The following is a 19,975-nucleotide window of genomic DNA, read 5'->3' as shown; positions in this document are numbered from 1 at the left end:
CTAGATGTGAAGTTCAATTTCAAGAAATATATAAAAATTGGCATATTTATGCTAAAGGAAACACTGTAGGAAACATAATAACAACCAAATAATGTTACGACATATCATGAATAATAGTTTAAAAAAAAAAACTTTTAAGCATTAAAAAATAACATTTGTTGCAATTAAAATTCTATTCATAATACAAAGGATAAGTTTTAGTCAGTCAGCTATTTCACCTACCTGAAAGAGTCGTGTAAAGATATCAAATTCAAAAACTGAAATATAATCATTGCAGGTTAGGTCAATAGTGGATTTCAGAGCCATAGCCTCTAGTCCAGAGCTAATAGGATGTACTTCATGAAGGGCCTGTCGAAAACTCTTCCAAGGGACTATTGTCCTGATTGAAAAAACAAGCACCAAAGTCAATAATTCCAGGCATGAATGTCATCAAGAATAAAGAGTGAAGTAGATGTACTTCTCACTTTTCTTAACTGTCCCTAAGTGAAACTGAGTTATATTTTGGAATGCAGACAACTGCCCAAAGGCTCAATTTTCTTTAAAAAATAATTTTTAATCTATTTTTAAAAATATCAAGTGCATGTTAAACATTGTTTCTCCCCTTCAGCCAAGAAAGCTATACCTTGAACAAAGAATTTAAGCGAGGAGGAAAGAAAAAGTCAATAAAATTAACCAATGCATCAACTTAGTCTGACAATACATAGTTCCCTCCCCCTGTAAAGAAGTGAGAGAACTTCCATTTTTTTCTTTCCTTCTTTGGGGCAAAATTTGGTCATTATATTTCCACATGATTCACTGTTTTTGTTTTGTTTGTTCTTCTTTACACTATATGTAGTTCTGGTTCCATGTATTTTTGTTTACATGAGTTCATGTTTTTCCATGCAACTATATTCTTCATGTTCATTGTTGCTTACAGAAGTTTTATTCCATCACATCCATGAACCACTCTTTGTTTAGATAATCCTCAATCAATGGGACCTACTTTATTTTCAGTTATTCACTACTACTACTACTACTACTACTACTACTACTACTACACACACACACACACACACACACACACACACACACACAAAACAAACAAAAAAAAAAACACTGCTATAAATATTTTGAGAGTATACTGGTCCTGAAAGCTCAATTTTCCAACTTTCCATTGGTTAATAGGAAAGGAATCCTTTTCTCTATTATTCCTTTTCAGAATGTAAAATTTAAGATTATAAACTAGTTCATGACTTAGTGCTGTCATCCAGATATGCCTATTTTGTTATAAAAGTGTGGAGGTAAGAAGACAATATGAATGTTCTTTTTATCTATCACAAACATTTTGTGGTTTGTCTCTTCCATAGACACTTAGTAACTAGTGTTGATTTATATTTTTGAGGGTACATGCTACCATCCATAGAGAATAAAATAAAAAGAAACAGTAAAATTACAAGTCCTGAAAGAAATAAAGAATAAAATTTTTAACTACAAAGTAAAGCTAAGTGTAAATCACCAGTAGGATACACAGTGAGGAAAAGATAAGAATGAAAAACAAGTCTCGTCCTCAAGGAATTTGTACACTACTGGAAGGATATTATGTATACTAAGTAAATACAATTTAATTTGAAAAAAAGACAGGACACTAGCACCTAGGGGAATGAGAAAAGGCTCTATAAAGGAGATGACAAGTACATTGAGTCTTATAGGGTTATGAATGCTTGAGAAACAGAGAGGAGAGGAAATGGATTCTAGGTGTGTAGAGCACTTTGTGCAAATTCATGGAAGAAAGAAATGAAATTTCACTACGCTTGCCTGTAATAGAGAGCATATAAAAAGGAAAATAAGTCCATGAAGGTAGGTTGAAATCAGAGTGTGAAGAAATTTAAATGCTAGGCTGAGTGTAGAGGGCCAGTATTAAATAAGTCCACGTACAGGAAGAGCCTGGTACAGGTATTTCTTGAGACCTGCACTTTGTAAGGGCAAACAATTCAAAGCATTGTCTCACCCCCACTCCTAATAATGAATGAAAGACAAATTTAGGATAATCTTGATGAGAATGTATGTGACAGGTACAAGGCATCACAATTATGTTATTTACAACTCTTTTGATAAATACATTGGTATGATAATTTCTGCTATTTATGACCCTGTTATGATAAATATCTTGTGGTGGTGGAAGTGAAATGTCAAAGTATGGTCTATGCATTTATATATGACATCACTTCAAGAAAGCTGGTGTTAACATTAGTTTAAAGAGTATATGAAACCCTGGCTCTCAGATTAATAAATGAAGATTGCAAAGCATATCTTCCACCTCGCCTTGGATATTCAATTCAGATTCATACTCTCTTATTCACTGGAGCTGGACTCCAGCAGCTGAGGAGTATGTACTTTGTTCAAAAGGCAATAGACAAGCACCAATAATGTTTATGCAAGTGAAGTTACAAGTCCTGTACTTTCAAAGATTCCATAGGGGAGTTATATGAATAAGGGATTGGAGAGAGCAAGGGAGACCAATTAAAAAGCTATTATAGTAATATAGGTGTAAAATAATAAGAGCAAGAATCGTGAGTTAAAAGAAAGAGGATACAAGAAACCCTGAAAAAATATTATCTACGGGGCTGGGCAACTGATCAGATATAAAGAATGAAGGAAAGAGAAAAAGTCAAGGATTACTCCAAGGTAGTAAAATAACTTTCCTCAACAGAAATAGAAAAGTTTGAAGGAAGGGAGCAATTAGGAGATTAGGAAAAGAAAGATAAGTTCCATTCTGGATATGAATTTATGGTGCTGATGAAAAAGGCTAGTCCAGCAGGCAGCTATTGAAGCCGGATTAGATTTTGGAAGAGAGATTATAGCTAATGATAGAGACTGAAGAAGAGAGGTTTATCTATATGTTTAAACTTATAGCAAGCCCTGGAATCACAGAAAATTAATGTAAAGGAAAGGAGAGGCAATACCACACAGTAGAAAAAGGCTGCATTTGATATCGTAGAACTTGGGTTCAAATTTCTGCTCTGACTTTTACTTCTTAAATGATCTTGTTATGTATAACTAAACCTTTCTGCACCTCAGTTTCCTATTAATAAAATAAAAGTGAATTGGGACTCTAAGGTCTTTTCAAGATCCAAATCTATGATCCTATAAGAAGAGAATCAAGGACAGATCTTTGAGAGGCATTCACAGAAGGTGAAGAGATGAAAAAATGATCCAACAAAAGATATTTTTTAGGAAGGAAATTTTAGCATTTTAGGAAGAGAATGAGGGTAGGAGCAGTATTAAGAAAATCAAGAAAAGGAAGCTAGGCAGCACCTAGAACCTGGACCTGGAATCAGGAAGAACTAAGTTCAAATTGAGCCTCAAATACATATTAGCTGTGTGACCCTGGGCAAGTCACTTAACTTCTGTTTGTCTTGATTTTCTCAACTGTAAAAAAGGGGGACACAACCTATCATTCTGGGTTGTTGTGGAGATCAAATGAGATAATATTTATAAAGTGTTAAGAACAATGTCTGGTACAATGCCTGGCATGTAGTAGGTATTATACAAATGCTAACCCTCATATACCCCATAGAAAGAAAAAGCTGAAGAGTGCAAAGAGTATAAAGATGGGAAAAGCCCCTAGACTTAGCAATTAAGATCATTGGCAAGCTTGAAGAAAGCAGTTTACTTTAAATAAAGTGATATAGCTAGAGGAATAAGAAAAGAAGGGGAAGTGAAGAAATAGATGCAATGAATATAAAATGCTTCCCCCCCCCCAGAAGTTTAATTGTTAAAGGGAAGAGAAAGTTATCTTGCAGAGATGACATCAAATGAAGGCTTAAGGATGAAACTCTGATCAAAGTAACAATTAGCAATGATTCTAAAGGACAAATGATGAATATTACTATCTACCTTGTGATATACAGGTAATAAATTGACATGCAGAATTGGTATACCCATTTTTTGGCCATAGCCAACATAGAAATGTGTTTTGCAAGGGCAGCTATGTGGTGCAGTGGATAAGAGTACCAGCTCTGAAGTCAGGAGGACCTGAGTTCAAATCTGTCCTCAGACATTTAACATTCCTAGATGTGTTATCCTAGGCAGGTCACTTAACCCCAATTGCCTTAGCAAAAAAGAAAAAGAAAAGAAAAAAGAAACATGTTTTGCTTGATTTAAAACAAAGTTTTAAAGGATAAGTAAGAAATTAATCCGCAAGATGGCAAAAAAAAAAAAAAAAGATATCAGGATATAAAGATAGATTAAACATTGGGAGATGGGGGAAGATGGAAGAGATCACAAGAGGCAATCTCCCAAAAGATATGTTTAAAGAAAAAGGATCTAGGGGATAGAGGACGATAGAGGGTGAGGGGTGGAAGGTTTCACCTTGGCAAGGAAAACAGTAAGCTCAGCTTATGGAATCAACAAATCAATCATCAAGCATTTATTAAATAACTACTCTGTGGTCAGGATTATGCTTGGTGCTAGGGATATAAATACAAAATGAAATAGTCCCTACCATCAATCAATGAACTTACATTCTAAAGAGAGTACAGGAGTGGGGGTGAAGAACAGTATGTCTATGTAGGGGTGTTTGTGTAGAAGGAGATGTACACTCAAAATAATACAAGGTTAATTTAGGAGAGAAGGTACCAATATGTGGAAAGGCTTTATGTGGAAATTCATGTTTGAGCTGGGTTTGGATAGAAACAAGGCCTTCAATTCAAATGCAAAGAGATTTAAAATGGAGTGTCATGTGTGAGAAACAAAAGAATAGCTGGGATGGATTATAGAACCTGAAAAGCAGAATAATGTACAATAAGACTTTAAAGGTAGGTTAGGAACATGTTACAAAGGGCTTTAAAAGCCAATCAGGAGTTTATATTTAATCTTAAAAGGGAAAAGAGGATTAATTGGACTTCACTGAATAGAAAAGTGACATAGATCTATACTTTAGAAAAATTAATTTAGCAACTGTGTGCAAAACAGATTGGAGTAGGGGAGGACCTAAAGTAAAGATACCAGTTGGGAAAATATTATAATTATCCATATAGAAAAGAGGTGACAAAGTTCTACCGAAGGATGTGGGCCCTGTGAGTAAAGAAAAGGGAATGGATTTAAGAAATACCATGACAGCAGAAATAAGATATGATAACTGATTGGGATACATAGAGTGAAGAGTTAGGACTAAAGGATAATGTTACAATGTTTTTTTTTTGTGTGTGTGTATGCGTAATATGTATATTATAATCTCTCACACACACACAAAACATTGTAAATTATACATACATACACATACACACACATATATTAAACACCATAACATTACCATATATATGTGTATGTTACAAAACTGAGACACTAGAAGGATGGTAGTATATAGAGCAAAAAAAGTGAAGTTCTGAAGAGAGGTGTGTTTGAAGACAAAAATAACGAGTTGTTTTAACCATGCTGAGTTTGAAATATCTATAGAACATGCCCAGCAGACACCTGCAAATATATGACTGAGGCCAAAGTTGGGACATATAGATTTGGGAGACAGTTGTACTGAGATAATAATTAAATGAATGGAAGCTAATTAAGTCATTGAAGTATAGAGAAAAGGCTCAGGAGAAAATCATAGCATATACCCAGAGTGAGGGAATGTGGGTGTGATAAAAATGGGTGAATAAAGAATAATGGAAGAAAGTAAGGAATTAAGTAATGTAACAAAAACTCAGAGAAGAGAGAGGGGTTAACAATATCAATTGCTGTAAAGAGGTTAAGAAAAATGAGAACTAAAAAAAGACCAAGTTTAGCAATTTAAAAATTGATGTTAACTGTGGAAAGAGCACTTTCAGTCAAGTACTTAGAAAGGAAGGAAGCTTACGAGGAGTTGAGAAGAGCAGAAGTGAAGGAAACCAGTTTAGACATTTTTCCACTTAAGGATTTAGCTCTAAAAGACAGGAGAGCTATAGGATTTTTTTGAAAAACAGGAGAAACATGAGAACAAAAAAGAGAATGAAGGATGATGTAGAAACACTGTGAGATATGGAAAATGGGAAAAGAGAGAGTTCATGAGAGATGGCCATAATTTTCTCAAGTAAGATCATTTGCTAAGGAGAGGGATAATATGGGAAGAACTCAGTAAAGGTATTAGATAAATGGAGAATAATTATTCTTAGAGATATATTACTTTATTAGTTCCTAGAAGGTAATTAAATAATATTTGAAACTAGATTCAGATTCAGGTTTTTTTGACCCAAGTTCCAGCATTTGATCTATGATACCTCCTAATTTCATTTCCATATGTCATTTCTTTTAATTTTCCATTTTCAAATTCAAGATCCAATAAAAATAAGGCTTCCTTCAGAGAAAATAGGGCTAGCTTTTTAATAAAATCATTAAAGAACTTAAAACTAGAATGTGAATATTTAATTTGAAAAATTTCTTTCTTTCGCAATATCAGTTCCTAACAGCTTTAGATCCTCATCAACAGGAAATACTTGTATTTAAATAAAGAAATATACAGCTTTACCTCCCTTTCTTCCTTACTAGAAGTGGGAGGTTAAAGGAAATGGAATGTATCATATACTGTCAAAAACATGTTAATGAATTGACTGATTTTGTTGACTTTTTCCCCCCTTTTTAAGTCTTTATTACAAAGAATAGTTTGCTAGGTAGAGGAAGAGATTGATATATCTAGAAATTAAGGTGATGAAAAAACAAAAGACATTAATAAAAATAAGATTTTGAAATAACATTATTTTTCCATGGTCTTTCAAAGTATGTTGAGACTTACTTTTCTCCAAAAGCTTTTCTCCAAAATTCTGCAGCATCTGCCTTGGTTATCCGGAACGTATCTCCTTGGAAAAGTCCACTTGGAAAGATCCCTTTTAGTTCTGCTAGCATGTGGCTGAAGATCAGGGAGAGTTTAGTCAAATTTCGCCTGCAAATGACAACAGAAAAAGACTGATGTACAATACACATAGCTAAGTAATATTAAATGGCAAAGTTGCAAAAGAAATCTAAACATATTTAGAAACTATCTGGATATTTTCTCTGGCCATCACTCTTTTTAAAAAATCCTTTTATATTGTTACCCTCCTGTCATATATTGACAGAAGATGGAAGAAAATATTTGCTTTCTTTTTATTAAACAGCTCACAAGCACTCCAAAATTTACTAGGTGCTTTCCTCAAAACAACTATGTGGATAGAAAATGTTATTTACATTCAGAGAAAGAACTTTGGAGTGATTACAGATCAAAGAATACAATTTTCACTTTTTTTGTGTGGCTTTTTCCTTTTGGTCTGTTGCTTCTTTTACAACACAACTAGTGTGGAAATATGTTTAACATGATTGCATATGTATAATCTAGATCAGATTGCTTGTCATCCTGAGGAGGGAGTTTGGGAGAGAGGAACATTTGAAACTTAAAAAAAAAAAGTTGAAAACTATATTTATTTAATTATAATTAGAGAATATAAAATACTATTTACTAAAATAAAATAAAACCATGTGAGACAGGTGGTGAAAATGTTTTTATCCATCTTATCAATGGAGAAATCAAGGATCAGCAAGCTTAAGTGATTCATCTGTAGTCACATGCAGTCATTATTCATTCAATCATTTATTATATACTCAGCATGGTGCTAAATTCCTGAAGATACAAGGAAAGTCAAAAAAGTACCTACATCCTAATGAGGAGACAACAAATGTGTGTGTGTGATGTTAAACAAAAGTGGATGAAAGTAATCTGAAAAGGGAAGGTTATTAACAGCTGTGAAATCTTTGAGGGGGCTTTAGCAGAAGACAGGATTTAAAATGAATCTTGAGGAAAGCCAGGGGAGATAAGAGGGAGAGATAAGGGAGCGGAACATTCCAGGAAGGAAGAACAGCCAACTCAATAGCACAAAGTTGGGAAATGAAGTATTCTATTGAAAGAACTGCAACTAAGCTAGTGTTGCTGGATCATAGAGTGTGTAGAAAGGAATAAAACATAAAAAAAAGTTGAAAAGGAAGAGGTCAAGTTATAAAGAGCTTTAAATGCCAAATGGATGACTTTATATTAGATTTTGGAGGTAATGGGAAACAAATGGTGCTTATTATGATTTAGAAAAATCCCCCTGGCAGCAAGTAAAAGAGTGATTGGAAGAGGGAGTAACTCAAGGCAATAAAGACTTATTAGAAGACTACTGCAATAGTCCAAGGGAAAGACAATGAGAACCTGAATAAGGGTTGTAGCTGTATAAATGTTGTGAAGGTAGAAATGACAACATACAGCAAATAAAATGGATAAATGAGGGGGAAGAGAGAATGATAGTAAGAAGTCAAGAATGATGCCTAGATTACAAACCTAGGTGATTGAGAATGGTGTGGCACCCTCAATAATAAAAAATTAAATGCAAATGTAGGAAATGTTTAGGAAGAAAGATAATGAGTTATTTTGGACATAACTTTGAGATGCCTATGGGCCATCCAGTTTGAGATATCTACACAAGTAGATATAAAAAAAAAGGAGCATCACTATAACTATAGCTCAAGGGAGAGACTACGGTTGGATAGAGATCTGAAAATCACGACAATAATATATAATGATTAACATTTTGTATAGTGCTTTAAGGTTTGCAAAGTGTTTTTACAATGTTACCTCATTTAGAAATCTACCATGAGAGCTAATGAGCTCATTAAGTAGGATAGTATAGAACAATGGTCAACAAACCAATTGCCAGCTTTTATACTCTCATCATTCCAACACATCCAACCAATTCAGCCATCCAAGTGATTTTCCTAAAACAGTTTTCTGTCACTCCTCTACACAATAAACTCCAGTGGTTCCCTATCATCCCCAGGATCAAATACAAGATACTCTGGCGTTCAAAGTTTTTGATAATCTAGCCTTTGTGGACCTTTCCAGTTTTCTTACTGGCTTACTCTCCAACATGTAGTCTTTGATCCAATGGTACTGGCCTTCCAGATATTTCATGAACATAGACACTCCAACTCTTAGTTCAAGGCATTTTCTCTGGGATGTCCCCCATGCCTGGAATGAGCTCCCTCCTCAACTTCTGACTTCCATCTTTTACATAAGTCTTTCCCACTCTTCCTTATTAATTCCAGTGCTTTCCTTCTCTTATTTCATTTTTATCCTGGACATAATTTGTTTATATATATATGTCTCCTCAATCAGATCATAAATTTATTGAAGGCAGGAGCTATCTTAGGCATTTAATATATGGGGGAGGGGGAATCAACAATATCAAAAGCTGCAGAATGAGCAAGGAGAATCAGGATTGAGAAAAATACATTAGATTTGGCAATTAAGAGATCATTATTAACTCTGAAAAGCTTCTGTTGGACAACGAGTATAGAAGGGAGAGTGTAAAATGTTTAGAAAAGAATGAGAGAAGAAGGTGGATGCACAAATTGTAGATGGTGTTTCCAAGTTTAGCCATGAACAGGAGTTGATTATAGGATGACAGATGACAATTTGCTGGAGAAGTCAGGCAAGAATGGGAATAATAGTGCATGCAGGTAGAGGAGTTTGCATTAACAAGAGCCATCACTTCATCTGAGATGGCAGCGAAAAAGGAAGTAGCAGAGGAAAATGTCTTACTAACAGAGAGATGACAAGAGCTCTTGTGAAGCAGATTCCATGGGAAATTTGAAGAGAAATTTTACTTTGCAGAGTAGAATAGTGAATTACTTTGAGGGAGTTGAGAAAAGGAGATATTTTTCAATGAGGACCCAGGCAGAATTTTGTGGCTTCTTCTAGACCCATTTGCCAGTATGTGAGTGGGGAAAATCCAGGATTACAGCTTGGCAAGGTTTGATCACTGACAGAATAAAGGAGTAAGGGAAATGTGAGGAGGTTGAGGACCATATGGAATAGAGATGGATTATCAAGTCATTAAGAAAAATAAGAGAGTATAGCCAATGAAAAAGTAATGGCCTGGGAAAGAAATGAAAGGTGAAGGAAATGGAGATAAGATAAAAAAAATATATATATATATATATATATATGTGTGTGTGTGTGTGTGTGTGTGTGTGTGTGTGTGTGTGTGTGTGTGTGTGTGTATACTGATTATCAGGGATAGGGAAAGATAGGATAAAAAATTATGATCAAATTTTGGAGTTCATGAACATGGAAGTAACAAACACTTATGGGTGATGGCATAATCAAGGGTATGACTGTTTATGTAACTGAGGGAAGTAGAAGAATAGATCATGAGAACTGAGTCAATTGAGGAAATGGGAAGTTATATTCAACGGGGAGGGATAGTGGGTAAGGGCAGCATTTGTAAGCCAGGCACTAAACTCAAGGAAGAAGAACGGAAGGCTGAGTGGGATGGGGGGAGGGGAATGTAGTCTCCAGGATCTAGATTGGGTGATAAATTAAGAAAGTATGAAACTAAACTAAAGGAGAAGTTGCTCAGTAGGAAGCAGTTATAGGGAACAAGGAGTAGTCTTGCTCCTTCACTATGACCAGAGAAAGTATAGGCAGCTACAAATAGAACAAGGTCTAGAACTAGGAGGTCTAGGCTTTGATACATATTGTACTTTTTCAGACACCAAGCTGACTTTCTTAATAAATGTTTTATGAAAAGTGTTAATGGGGGGGAATGAAATCCCACCACATATTCAAAAGCAAAGTTCCTAATACTCTACAAGTGCTATTGAGCAAGGCAAGCAAGAATGAGTTCGCGATTTATCTTAATTTTCACCTTAAATTATATCAGCTAGATATGAAGACACAAGGCTCTTTTAGATTACCAGTTAAAAAAAATTTATATTAGAGAATAAGAACTGCATAAAGGCTACCAGAGCCACAGCATTCAATGAAAGTTCTAAAAACTCTGGAAATACCAAGGAAACAAAATTTTACTATTTACTGCTATTTTACTATTTGCTATTAATTTTGCATAAGTTCATGTAGTTCAGACTCAGCTCATGTTAGGAGGGTAAGTAACAAATATATAATCTAAATTAAATATGCATATACAGAATTTTTTTGTACAATACAAACAGGTTTTATTTTCTTATAACTCACTGGAGAGTTCCCTGGGAAAATATAATAAACATAAAATCAGAGTTAAGTTCCATTTAGGACTCATTTATCTAATAAGCTAAAAGCCTAAGGCTTTTTATCATACAGCTATGCCTCAGAGACATCACATGTTCGGTTTCAGGCCACTGCAACAAAGCAAATCACACATTTTTTTTGTTTCCATATGAGGAATTCCCTATATTGATAAAACCACAGATCTGGAAGCTTTATGGCCACCCCCATTTATAAAAGAAACACAAGTGTATTTGTTAAGACAGAGCTAATTTGAAGGGCATGCTAGTGATATATTGCTAGTATATAACAAAAGTGTTTGAACAAAGAAAAGCATTTTGGAAACATTAAAGCATCATATAAATAGGAAGTATTTCTTATGATAATGAAGTTTTCATAAGAGAAAAAACAATTTTTATCTTGGCTCATTTCTGAAGTCTACAAGGAGTATCTGAATAATTCAATAAAATTGAATATATAACTTTAAAGTTATAATAAATAATTTCCCTAAATTCTAGTGTCAATATCTGAAGATCTACCTCAAAAAGTGGTAACTAGCTCAAGATTTCATTTATTTCCAGTTTATTCCAGAGTTGTCCCATTTAATTCTTTTAATACCACTAGTACTGAAAAAGTTACCTAGGAATACTTACTTCAAAAACTCCCAGATTTACTTATTCTAAATGCTTTAGTGAAACACATTTTTTTTTTTAATTATAGCCTTTTATTTGCAAGATATATGCATGGGGTAATTTTTCAGCATTGAAAGTTGCAAAACCTTTTGTTCCAATTTTCCCTCCTTCTTCCCCCCATCCCCTCCCCCAGATGGCAGGTAGACCAATACATGTTAAATGTTAAAGTATATGTTGAATATAATATATGTATACATGTCCGTATAGTTATTTTGCTGCACAAAAAGAATAGGACTTTAAAATAGTGAAACACAATTTTAAAAAAATATTCAAATAACCAACAAATAAGTCAGAAATGAGGGGGGAATCTATAATTTTAATCAACATGGGTATATGGTCCAATGGGTACTTCATTTACTGACATAGATCACAACCCTTTTATGAACTAACATAGGCTTCCAGGTTTTCTATAATCAAAAAATTCATAACTCTGCAGAAAACCTGGTAATCAGCTTCTCTCATCTTGCCAGACTGGTCCCTAAACAACAGGGTAATAAACAGTGCACCACAGGGCCATATTCAACCCCCTTTCTAGCACATCAGAAAGCTTCTTTTCTGATGACTTGGGCTTTGAGAATTTAAGGTCACCAGGATATGATTCTGGAATAGAAAATAAGTCTTACAAATAGACTCTCTAAAGTACTAGCATTAAAGTTATTTCTAATTTATTTTTCTTTTTTTAGCTTTTTATTTTCAAAACATATGCATAGTTTTCAACATTCACCCTTGCAAAACACTGTGTTCCAAATTTTTTCTCCTTCCCCCTCACTCCTACAGCAAGTAATCCAATATATGTTAAACATATGCATATTTTAATACTCTAATTTTATACATTTTTATGGCATTATCATTATAAAAGAACATAAAAGTTCTGTATTTTCATTAAAAAGTCAAGTTTAAGAGCATAAACAAGTTACTAGCTATATCTGTTTTATTTTCCCCATCTCCAGTACTCCCCCTACCTTCCATATTTATACACTCAAGTATCTCATTAGACAATCCATAATATATTTTAAAAGTCCTAATCAAAGTTTTGCATATTTGTAAATCTCAGAGGCTGAGCTTTTTCTCTTTTACTATAAAACAGAGGAAGGAAGATGTAGATCATTACAACCTCCATTTTAGCACTGTATATCACCCAGGAAAACAAATATTTTACTTAGCTTCTCTAGCCTTTCTTGCTTTATTATGACAGTTGAAGCATTTTCATTCTCTTCTCAACGAGCTTAGTCCTCTATAACCTGCAGCAAGCGGTTCCCTTTCTAGTTTCTAAGCTAAGTATTATTCCAAAGTGAAATAAGATATATCAAATACTGAACTATAATTTTTCTCTACTTTACCAAATTTCTAAACAAGTTTAATAAAAAAAAAAAAAAAAAAAAAAAAAGCATGGCAAAGTAGCTTGTTAACTATGCTTATTTCTCTTCTAACATTAGCTATTAGAAATTCCATTCAAGAATAAGTGAATGTTCAAGGACTGATGATGAACTGGGCTACCTACCTTCCTGATAGAGAGGTAGGGGATTCAAGATGTATTCAAGAGCAGAATGAGTTGTACAGTTTTCATCATGGGCAATATATGAATTGGTTTTTGTTAGACTATGCATATTTTCATAAGTGTTTCCCTCACCCACCACTGAAGGAGAGAAAAGTAATGTTTGGTAAATTAAAAAAATAATAATAAAATAGCTTTTAAAAAGTAATTTGTGAAATCTTTATATTTGTATTTCTTGTACTGTAGGTGCTTCTCATGGGGGATACAAATACGAAAGTGATCCTCACCCTCAAGAAAATTTTATATATATATATATACATATATATATACATATACATATATATATATTTTACCTATATATATATATATATTTTATATATATAAATATATATATATATATACATATATATATATTTTACCTAGAGCTAGGGAAGTGTTAAGTGTCTGAGGCCAGAGTTAAACTCAGGTCCTCTTGACTTCAGGGTTGGTGCTCTATCTACTGCACCAACCCCCAAGGAATCTATATTTTAATAAGGAAACAGAGAGAGAAGTTAGTGGATAAAGAAGAATGCTTTCTTCTGAGAAGTCATAGGACTGTTAAAGAGAACAGTATTAAGGATAATACTATTAGCAAATTAAGAGAACAAGGGATAATCTACTCAGGTTTGTAAAGAAGAAAGGAATTTATGGTCAAGGATTGGAAGTCAAGACTGGAAGGAAAGCAAAAAAGCTGGGAAACATTTTTTACAGCCAATGTTTCTGATAAAGGCTTCATTTCTAAAATATATAGAGAACAGGCACAAATTTATAAAAATACAAGCCATTCCCTAATTAATACATGGTCAAAGGATATGAACAGACAATTTTAAGATAAAGAAATTAAAGCCATTTCTAGTCACATTAAAAAAATGCTCTGAATCACTATAAATTCAAATTAAGATGACCCTGAGGTACCACTTCACATTTCTCAGATTGGCTAATATGATAGGAAAAAATAATGATGAACATTGAAGGGGATAAGGGAAAATTGGGACACTAATGCATTTTTGGTAGAGTTGTGAACTGATCCAATCATTCTGGAGAGCAATCTGAAACTATGCCCCAAAGGCTATAAAACTATGCATACCCTTTGATTTCTACTGGAACTGTATCCCAAAGAGATCATTTAAAATAAAAAAAAAATAAAAATAAAAAAAGGAAAGGATCCATATGAGCAAAATAGTTTGTAGAAGCCCTTTTTATGGTGGCAAGGAACTGGAAATTGAATACATGCCCATCAGTTGGTGAATTTTTTTGTAAAGATGAATGCTGAAAACTATCTTTGCATGTATTTGGAAAATTAAAATACTATTTAAAAAAATTTCAAGTTATCAAATATATCATACCACATTAACACTTTAACACTTAAACATTTGTGCTTTTTCTACACAATACTAGTGAGTATTTTTTGCTTCTCAGACAGCTAAATGGCCCAAATGATACAATGCTGGGTCCAGAGTTAAACCTATACCCAGATACTTAACTAGCTGTGTGATCCTAGGAAAGTTACCTATCTGCTTCAGTTTCCTCAACTTTAAAAGGGGGATAAAAATAGTATCTATCTGTTGTGAGGATCAAATAAGATAATATTTATAAAATTCTTAGCATAGTGCTTGGCACACACGGTAGGTGCTTAATAAATGTTTATTCTTTCCTCCTTTTTGTACTTTAAACCCTTTATATTGCCTACTACACCAAACCCATTACAAAAAGCCATTATGGCAATATTATTAGAATTCTCATAGGTTCTCAGAAATGCTCCATGTACTCTCCCTTTCTGGTATATGTGTATATATATATATATATATATATATATGAAATAGCTCACTCTTAAAGATACCAAGATGACATCATGAATCTCATTATTACTACAGTAATCACTCTTCAAACCCTTAAGACATTGTTACTGCTATCACTTAGGTATTTATCTTCTTTTTACTAAGAAGGAAATTAGAAATTTAAAATGCTAATAGATTTAGGTCTCAATTTACCATATTCTTCTGCCAAGTTTTTTAATATCAGATTTTTTTTTTTAAAAGAGCAAATGATTTCCAATATGTTCAAAAACTGGATAACGTTAAGAAAAATCAACCGAATCTACACCTAGAGAGAGGACTGTGGAAGGACTTCTTTTTTTCCCCAAAATTTAATACAAAAACAAGTTATTGTGCTGAAGAATATCAAATAGATAGAAGAAATGATATCCTTATGAAAATTATAGCCATTTTATTCAAAAGATTAAACAATTTAAGAAATGTGATAGATAATGGGGGCAGCTAGGTGGTGCAGTGGCTAGAGCACCAGCCCTGCAGTCAGGAGGACCTGTGTTCAAATATGGTCTCAGACACTTAACACTTCCTAGCTGTGTGACCCTGGGCAAGTCACTTAACTCCAACTGCCTCAGCAAAAAAAAAAAAAAAAAAAAAAAAAAAAAAAAAAGAGAGAGAGAGAGAGAAAAGAAAAAGAAAGAAATGTAATAATGACAAGACCAAAAAAAAGCTAAAATCTTGGTTTGCAATCACTTGATCTACTTTCCAAGTGAAAACATATATCAGCTTGAAGCAATGTTAGTTTAAAACATATCAATTTGTTTGCAAAGTCTTAAGAAAAAAGTTAGTGGAAGTTTCTGAGCAAATCACCTCAAAAATAGCAAATAAATGAAAACCAAATTTAAAGAATGTTTGGTATGGAACCTAACCAAGCAAAGTCATACCAAAGGAACTTAAGAATGAACTTAGAAGGGAGACAACCAACAGATGAAAGAGAGAAAAATATGGCAAAAATAAATAAACCTCATCACCAAGAAGACTGAAGTAATCACATATGGACTTTTAACATAACTGTTTCAGATGTGTTTATCAAGATAATAGAAATTGTATGGAAGAAAACAAATGCAGAAAAACAACTAGACTTTACCCAACATAAATAAAGGAAGTCCATCCTGAAGATAACATAGTTTTTGAGGTTGTTGAGATTCATTCTCAATTAATCTGAAGAAGATGAAAATACTGTAGGTAAGGGGGAAAGGATCTTAGCTCTTATTATGACAAGTTCTCTTTTAAAAAAAATTTTTTGACCAATTAGACATCAATAACTTGGAATGGGATTAAAAGCAGGTCCTCTGATTTGAAAGCCTCTTTCCTCTATATATTTCACATTTCCTCTAAATCAGTTTCTGGAATTATGTTGAAAATAGGTACCTTTAAAAAGTTATCAAACTGTGCATACCCTTTGATCCAGCATTGCTGCTATTGGGCTTATATCCCAAAGAAATACTAAAGAGGGGAAAGGGACCTGTATGTACAAGAATGTTTGTGGCAGCCCTCTTTGTAGTGGCCAGAAACTGGAAACTACATGGATGCCCATCGATTGGAGATTGGCTGAATAAATTGTGGTATATGAATATTATGGAATATTATTGTTCTGTAAGAAATGACCAACAGGATGATTTCAGAAAGGCCTGGAGAGACTTACATGAACTGATGCTGGGTGAAATGAGCAGGACCAGGAAATCGTATATACTTCAACAACAATACTATATGATGATCAATTCTGATGGATGTGGCCCTTTTCAACAATGAGATAAACCAAATCAGTTCTAATAGAGCAGTAATGAACTGAACCAGTTACAGAACTCTAGGAAATGAGTAAGGACCACTACATAGAATTCCCATCCTTCTAATTTTATCCACCTGCATTTTTTATTTCCTTCACAGGCTAATTGTACACTATTTCAAAGTCCGATTCTATCTATGCAGCAAAATAACTGTATAGATATATATACATATATTGTATTTAACATATACTTTAACATATTTAACATGTATTGGTCTACTTGCCATCTGGGGGAGGGGGTGGAGGGAAAGAGAGGAAAAATTGGAACAAAAAGCTTTGCAATTGTCAATGCTGAAAAATTATCCATGCATATATCTTGTAAATAAAAAGTTGTGATAAAAAAAAAATTAAAAAAAAAAAAAAAAGAATATTATCATCCTTCATGTCACTCACAAACTTAAGTATCAACCTTAATTCTTCAAGGCTTGCCCAAAGTCACACAGCTAGGAAGTGTTAAGTGTCTGAGATCAAATTTGAACTCAGGCCCTCCTGACTTAGGGCTGGTGCTCTATGTACTGCGCCACCTAGCTGCCCTGGGCCTCAGTTTTTACATCTGTAAAATGAAGGGATTAAGATAGATGACATTTGAGATCCCTTCTAGCTTAGTATTATGATCCTGAGTTCAATAATTAAACTCAAAATGTATTAATTCATAACAGCATTAATTTCACAGCAAAAAAAAGAGAGAGAGACAGACATTTCATGGGAAATCAATGCATTCTTCATGGTAGCCCCTCTATTGAGTTTTCATTTCATCACTTACAAGACCATAGGATTGAGAGACAGAAGGGACCTTAGAAATCTGGTTTGTTCCTTTCATTTTATAAAAGATAAGGTGATGGAAGGCCAGAAAGGTTAATTTACTTTCACAAGATCACATTACTAAGAACAATAAAGCCAACATTTGAACTCAGGTCCTCTGACTCCAAATTCAGTTTTCTTTCCACTATACTATATTATTTCTAAGAGTTAGAAACTCATTAAGTATCTATGCTATTTTTTCTATAAAATGTAAGCTCCTTGAGGATAGGAATGTTTTAATATTTGAATCCCCACAATCTTGCCTTTGGCACATAGAAGATATTTAATAAGTACATGATTGGATGATCTGGAAGTTATCTTAACATGAGAGGCAGTGTGCTATATATACTAGGCTTCTTAAACTTTTCCCACTCAAAATTCCTTTTCACCCAATTAATTTTTACATGTCTAGGTATAGATATAGACATATAGATAGATATAAATAAACAGGTGGACAAATCAAACATTTACTGAAAATAAATCATAATTTCATAACCCCTACATTCAGTAACAAGATCTCATATATAGTCCTGAACCACCTTTTAAGAAGCTGGGCTATTTTTTGTCACTACAGACAAGAAACTGGAAACTAAGTGGATGCCCATCAGTTGAAGAATGGCTGAATAAATTATGGTATATGAATGTAATGGAATATTATTGTTCTACAAGAAATTATCATCAGGATGATTTCAGAGAGACTTACATGAACTGATGCCAAGTGAGTAGAACCAAGAGAACATTGTACATAGCAACAGCAAGATTATATAGTGATCAATCCTGATGGTCATGGCTCTTTTCAACAGGAAGGTGATTCAGGCCAATTCCAATGGTCTTGTGAGAGAGCAATCTGCACCAAGAAAGAGGACTGAGGGGACTGAGTGTGGATCACAACATATATTTTCACTTTTTTTGTTGCTGCTTGCTTGCATTTTATTTTCTCATTTTTTTTTCTTTTTGATCTAATTTTTCTTCTGCAGCCTTTTAATTGTGGAAGTATGTATAGAAGAATGGCACATATTTAACACACATTGGATTACTTGTAGTCTAGGGGAAAGGGAGGGGAAAAAATTTGGAACACAAGGTTTTACTAAATAAATGAATGAATTTTTAAAAAGGGGGGGAGGGTGAAGCTAGGCCATAGAGGATTTGAGAAATAAGAAAGAAAAAGCTGTCTCAGAATACAGCTCATGCTCATAGGCAAGTCATTAGTCTCTCAGTGACCCTAGACAATTGTCTAAGACTATGAAATACAAATGGCTTCTGCATTAGAAGGGTTTCCATCCTGAAGATTCTTCATACTAATGAATGATGATATAAGTTCACCTCCTACCAAATTTTAACACTATCTTTTAAAAAATAAAATCTAGAATTGGCACATATACCATTAATTCTTTCAAAAGTTACATGTCTTAAAAACTGTATTTCCCCTATGCCTAAGGGTATAACTATGCATACCCTTTGATCCTGCAGTGTCTCTCTCTATTGGGTCAAACAAATCAAACAAATCATAAAAAGGGGGAAAGGACTCAAGTGCAAAAATGTTTGTAGCAGCCCTTTTTGTAATGGCATGGGTAAGTTGGAGAAGAATGGCTGAATAAGTTATAGAATATGATTGTTATAGATTATTATTCTATAGGAAACAATCAGTAGGATGATTTCAGAGAAGCTTAAAGAGACAACATCAACTGATGCTAAGTGAAGCGAGTAGAACTAAGAGAACACTGTACACAGCAACAAGATTGTGATGATCAAGTGTGATGGATTTGGCTCTTTTTCAACAATGAAATAATTCAGGCTAATTCCAGTAGACTTGTGATGGAGAAAGCCATCTGTATCCAGAGAGAGGATGGTGGGGACTGACTGAATCATAGCATGGTATTTTTACCTTTTTTGTTGTTGTTTGCTTGCTTGTTTTTTCTTTCTCTTTTTTTCCCCCTTTGACCTGATTTTTCTTCTGCAGAGTGATAATGTAGAAATGTGCTTACAGGGGGTAAACATGTTTGATCTATACTGAATTGCTTGCTGTCTGGGAAGGGGGAGGAAAGTTTGGAAAATGAGGTTTTGCTAGGGGAAATACTGAAAATTAATTCTACATACATATTTTGAAAAATAAAAAGCTTTGGTTACAAAAACCCTCTATTTCCTTCATCTAATATTTTCCCCTGATTTATACCTACATGTAAATAGATCATGTTTGTATATGACACAAAGAGTAAAGTGGTACAAATAGAGAAAAGTAGAGTGGGTTCTTATTTACTGCAAATTACCTAGCCTATGTGGCCCTTTCTTATTTCCTTTATAAAATAAAGGAGTTGAATCTGATGATCT

The 19,975-nt window shown here is 33.8% G+C and overlaps 1 protein-coding gene across 1 annotated transcript in view; it reads right to left on the bottom strand.

Annotated features, from left to right (window-relative positions):
* The window catches only part of CBL (Cbl proto-oncogene), a 96,305-nt gene that overhangs the window by 30,793 nt on the left and 45,537 nt on the right, over positions 1-19,975 (bottom strand). Inside the window, exons 3-4 of the mRNA XM_074302374.1 lie at positions 6,746-6,892; positions 223-379 (exon numbers count right to left, since the gene is read on the bottom strand). Coding sequence (XP_074158475.1) covers positions 223-379; positions 6,746-6,892 — 304 coding nt within the window. The remainder of the gene's footprint in view (positions 1-222; positions 380-6,745; positions 6,893-19,975) is intronic.

Source organism: Sminthopsis crassicaudata, chromosome 3 (assembly GCF_048593235.1).
Source record: "Sminthopsis crassicaudata isolate SCR6 chromosome 3, ASM4859323v1, whole genome shotgun sequence".
NCBI lineage: Eukaryota > Metazoa > Chordata > Mammalia > Dasyuromorphia > Dasyuridae > Sminthopsis > Sminthopsis crassicaudata.
Note: the sequence above shows the minus strand (reverse complement) of the source record. Positions and strands in the feature narration are given on the sequence as shown.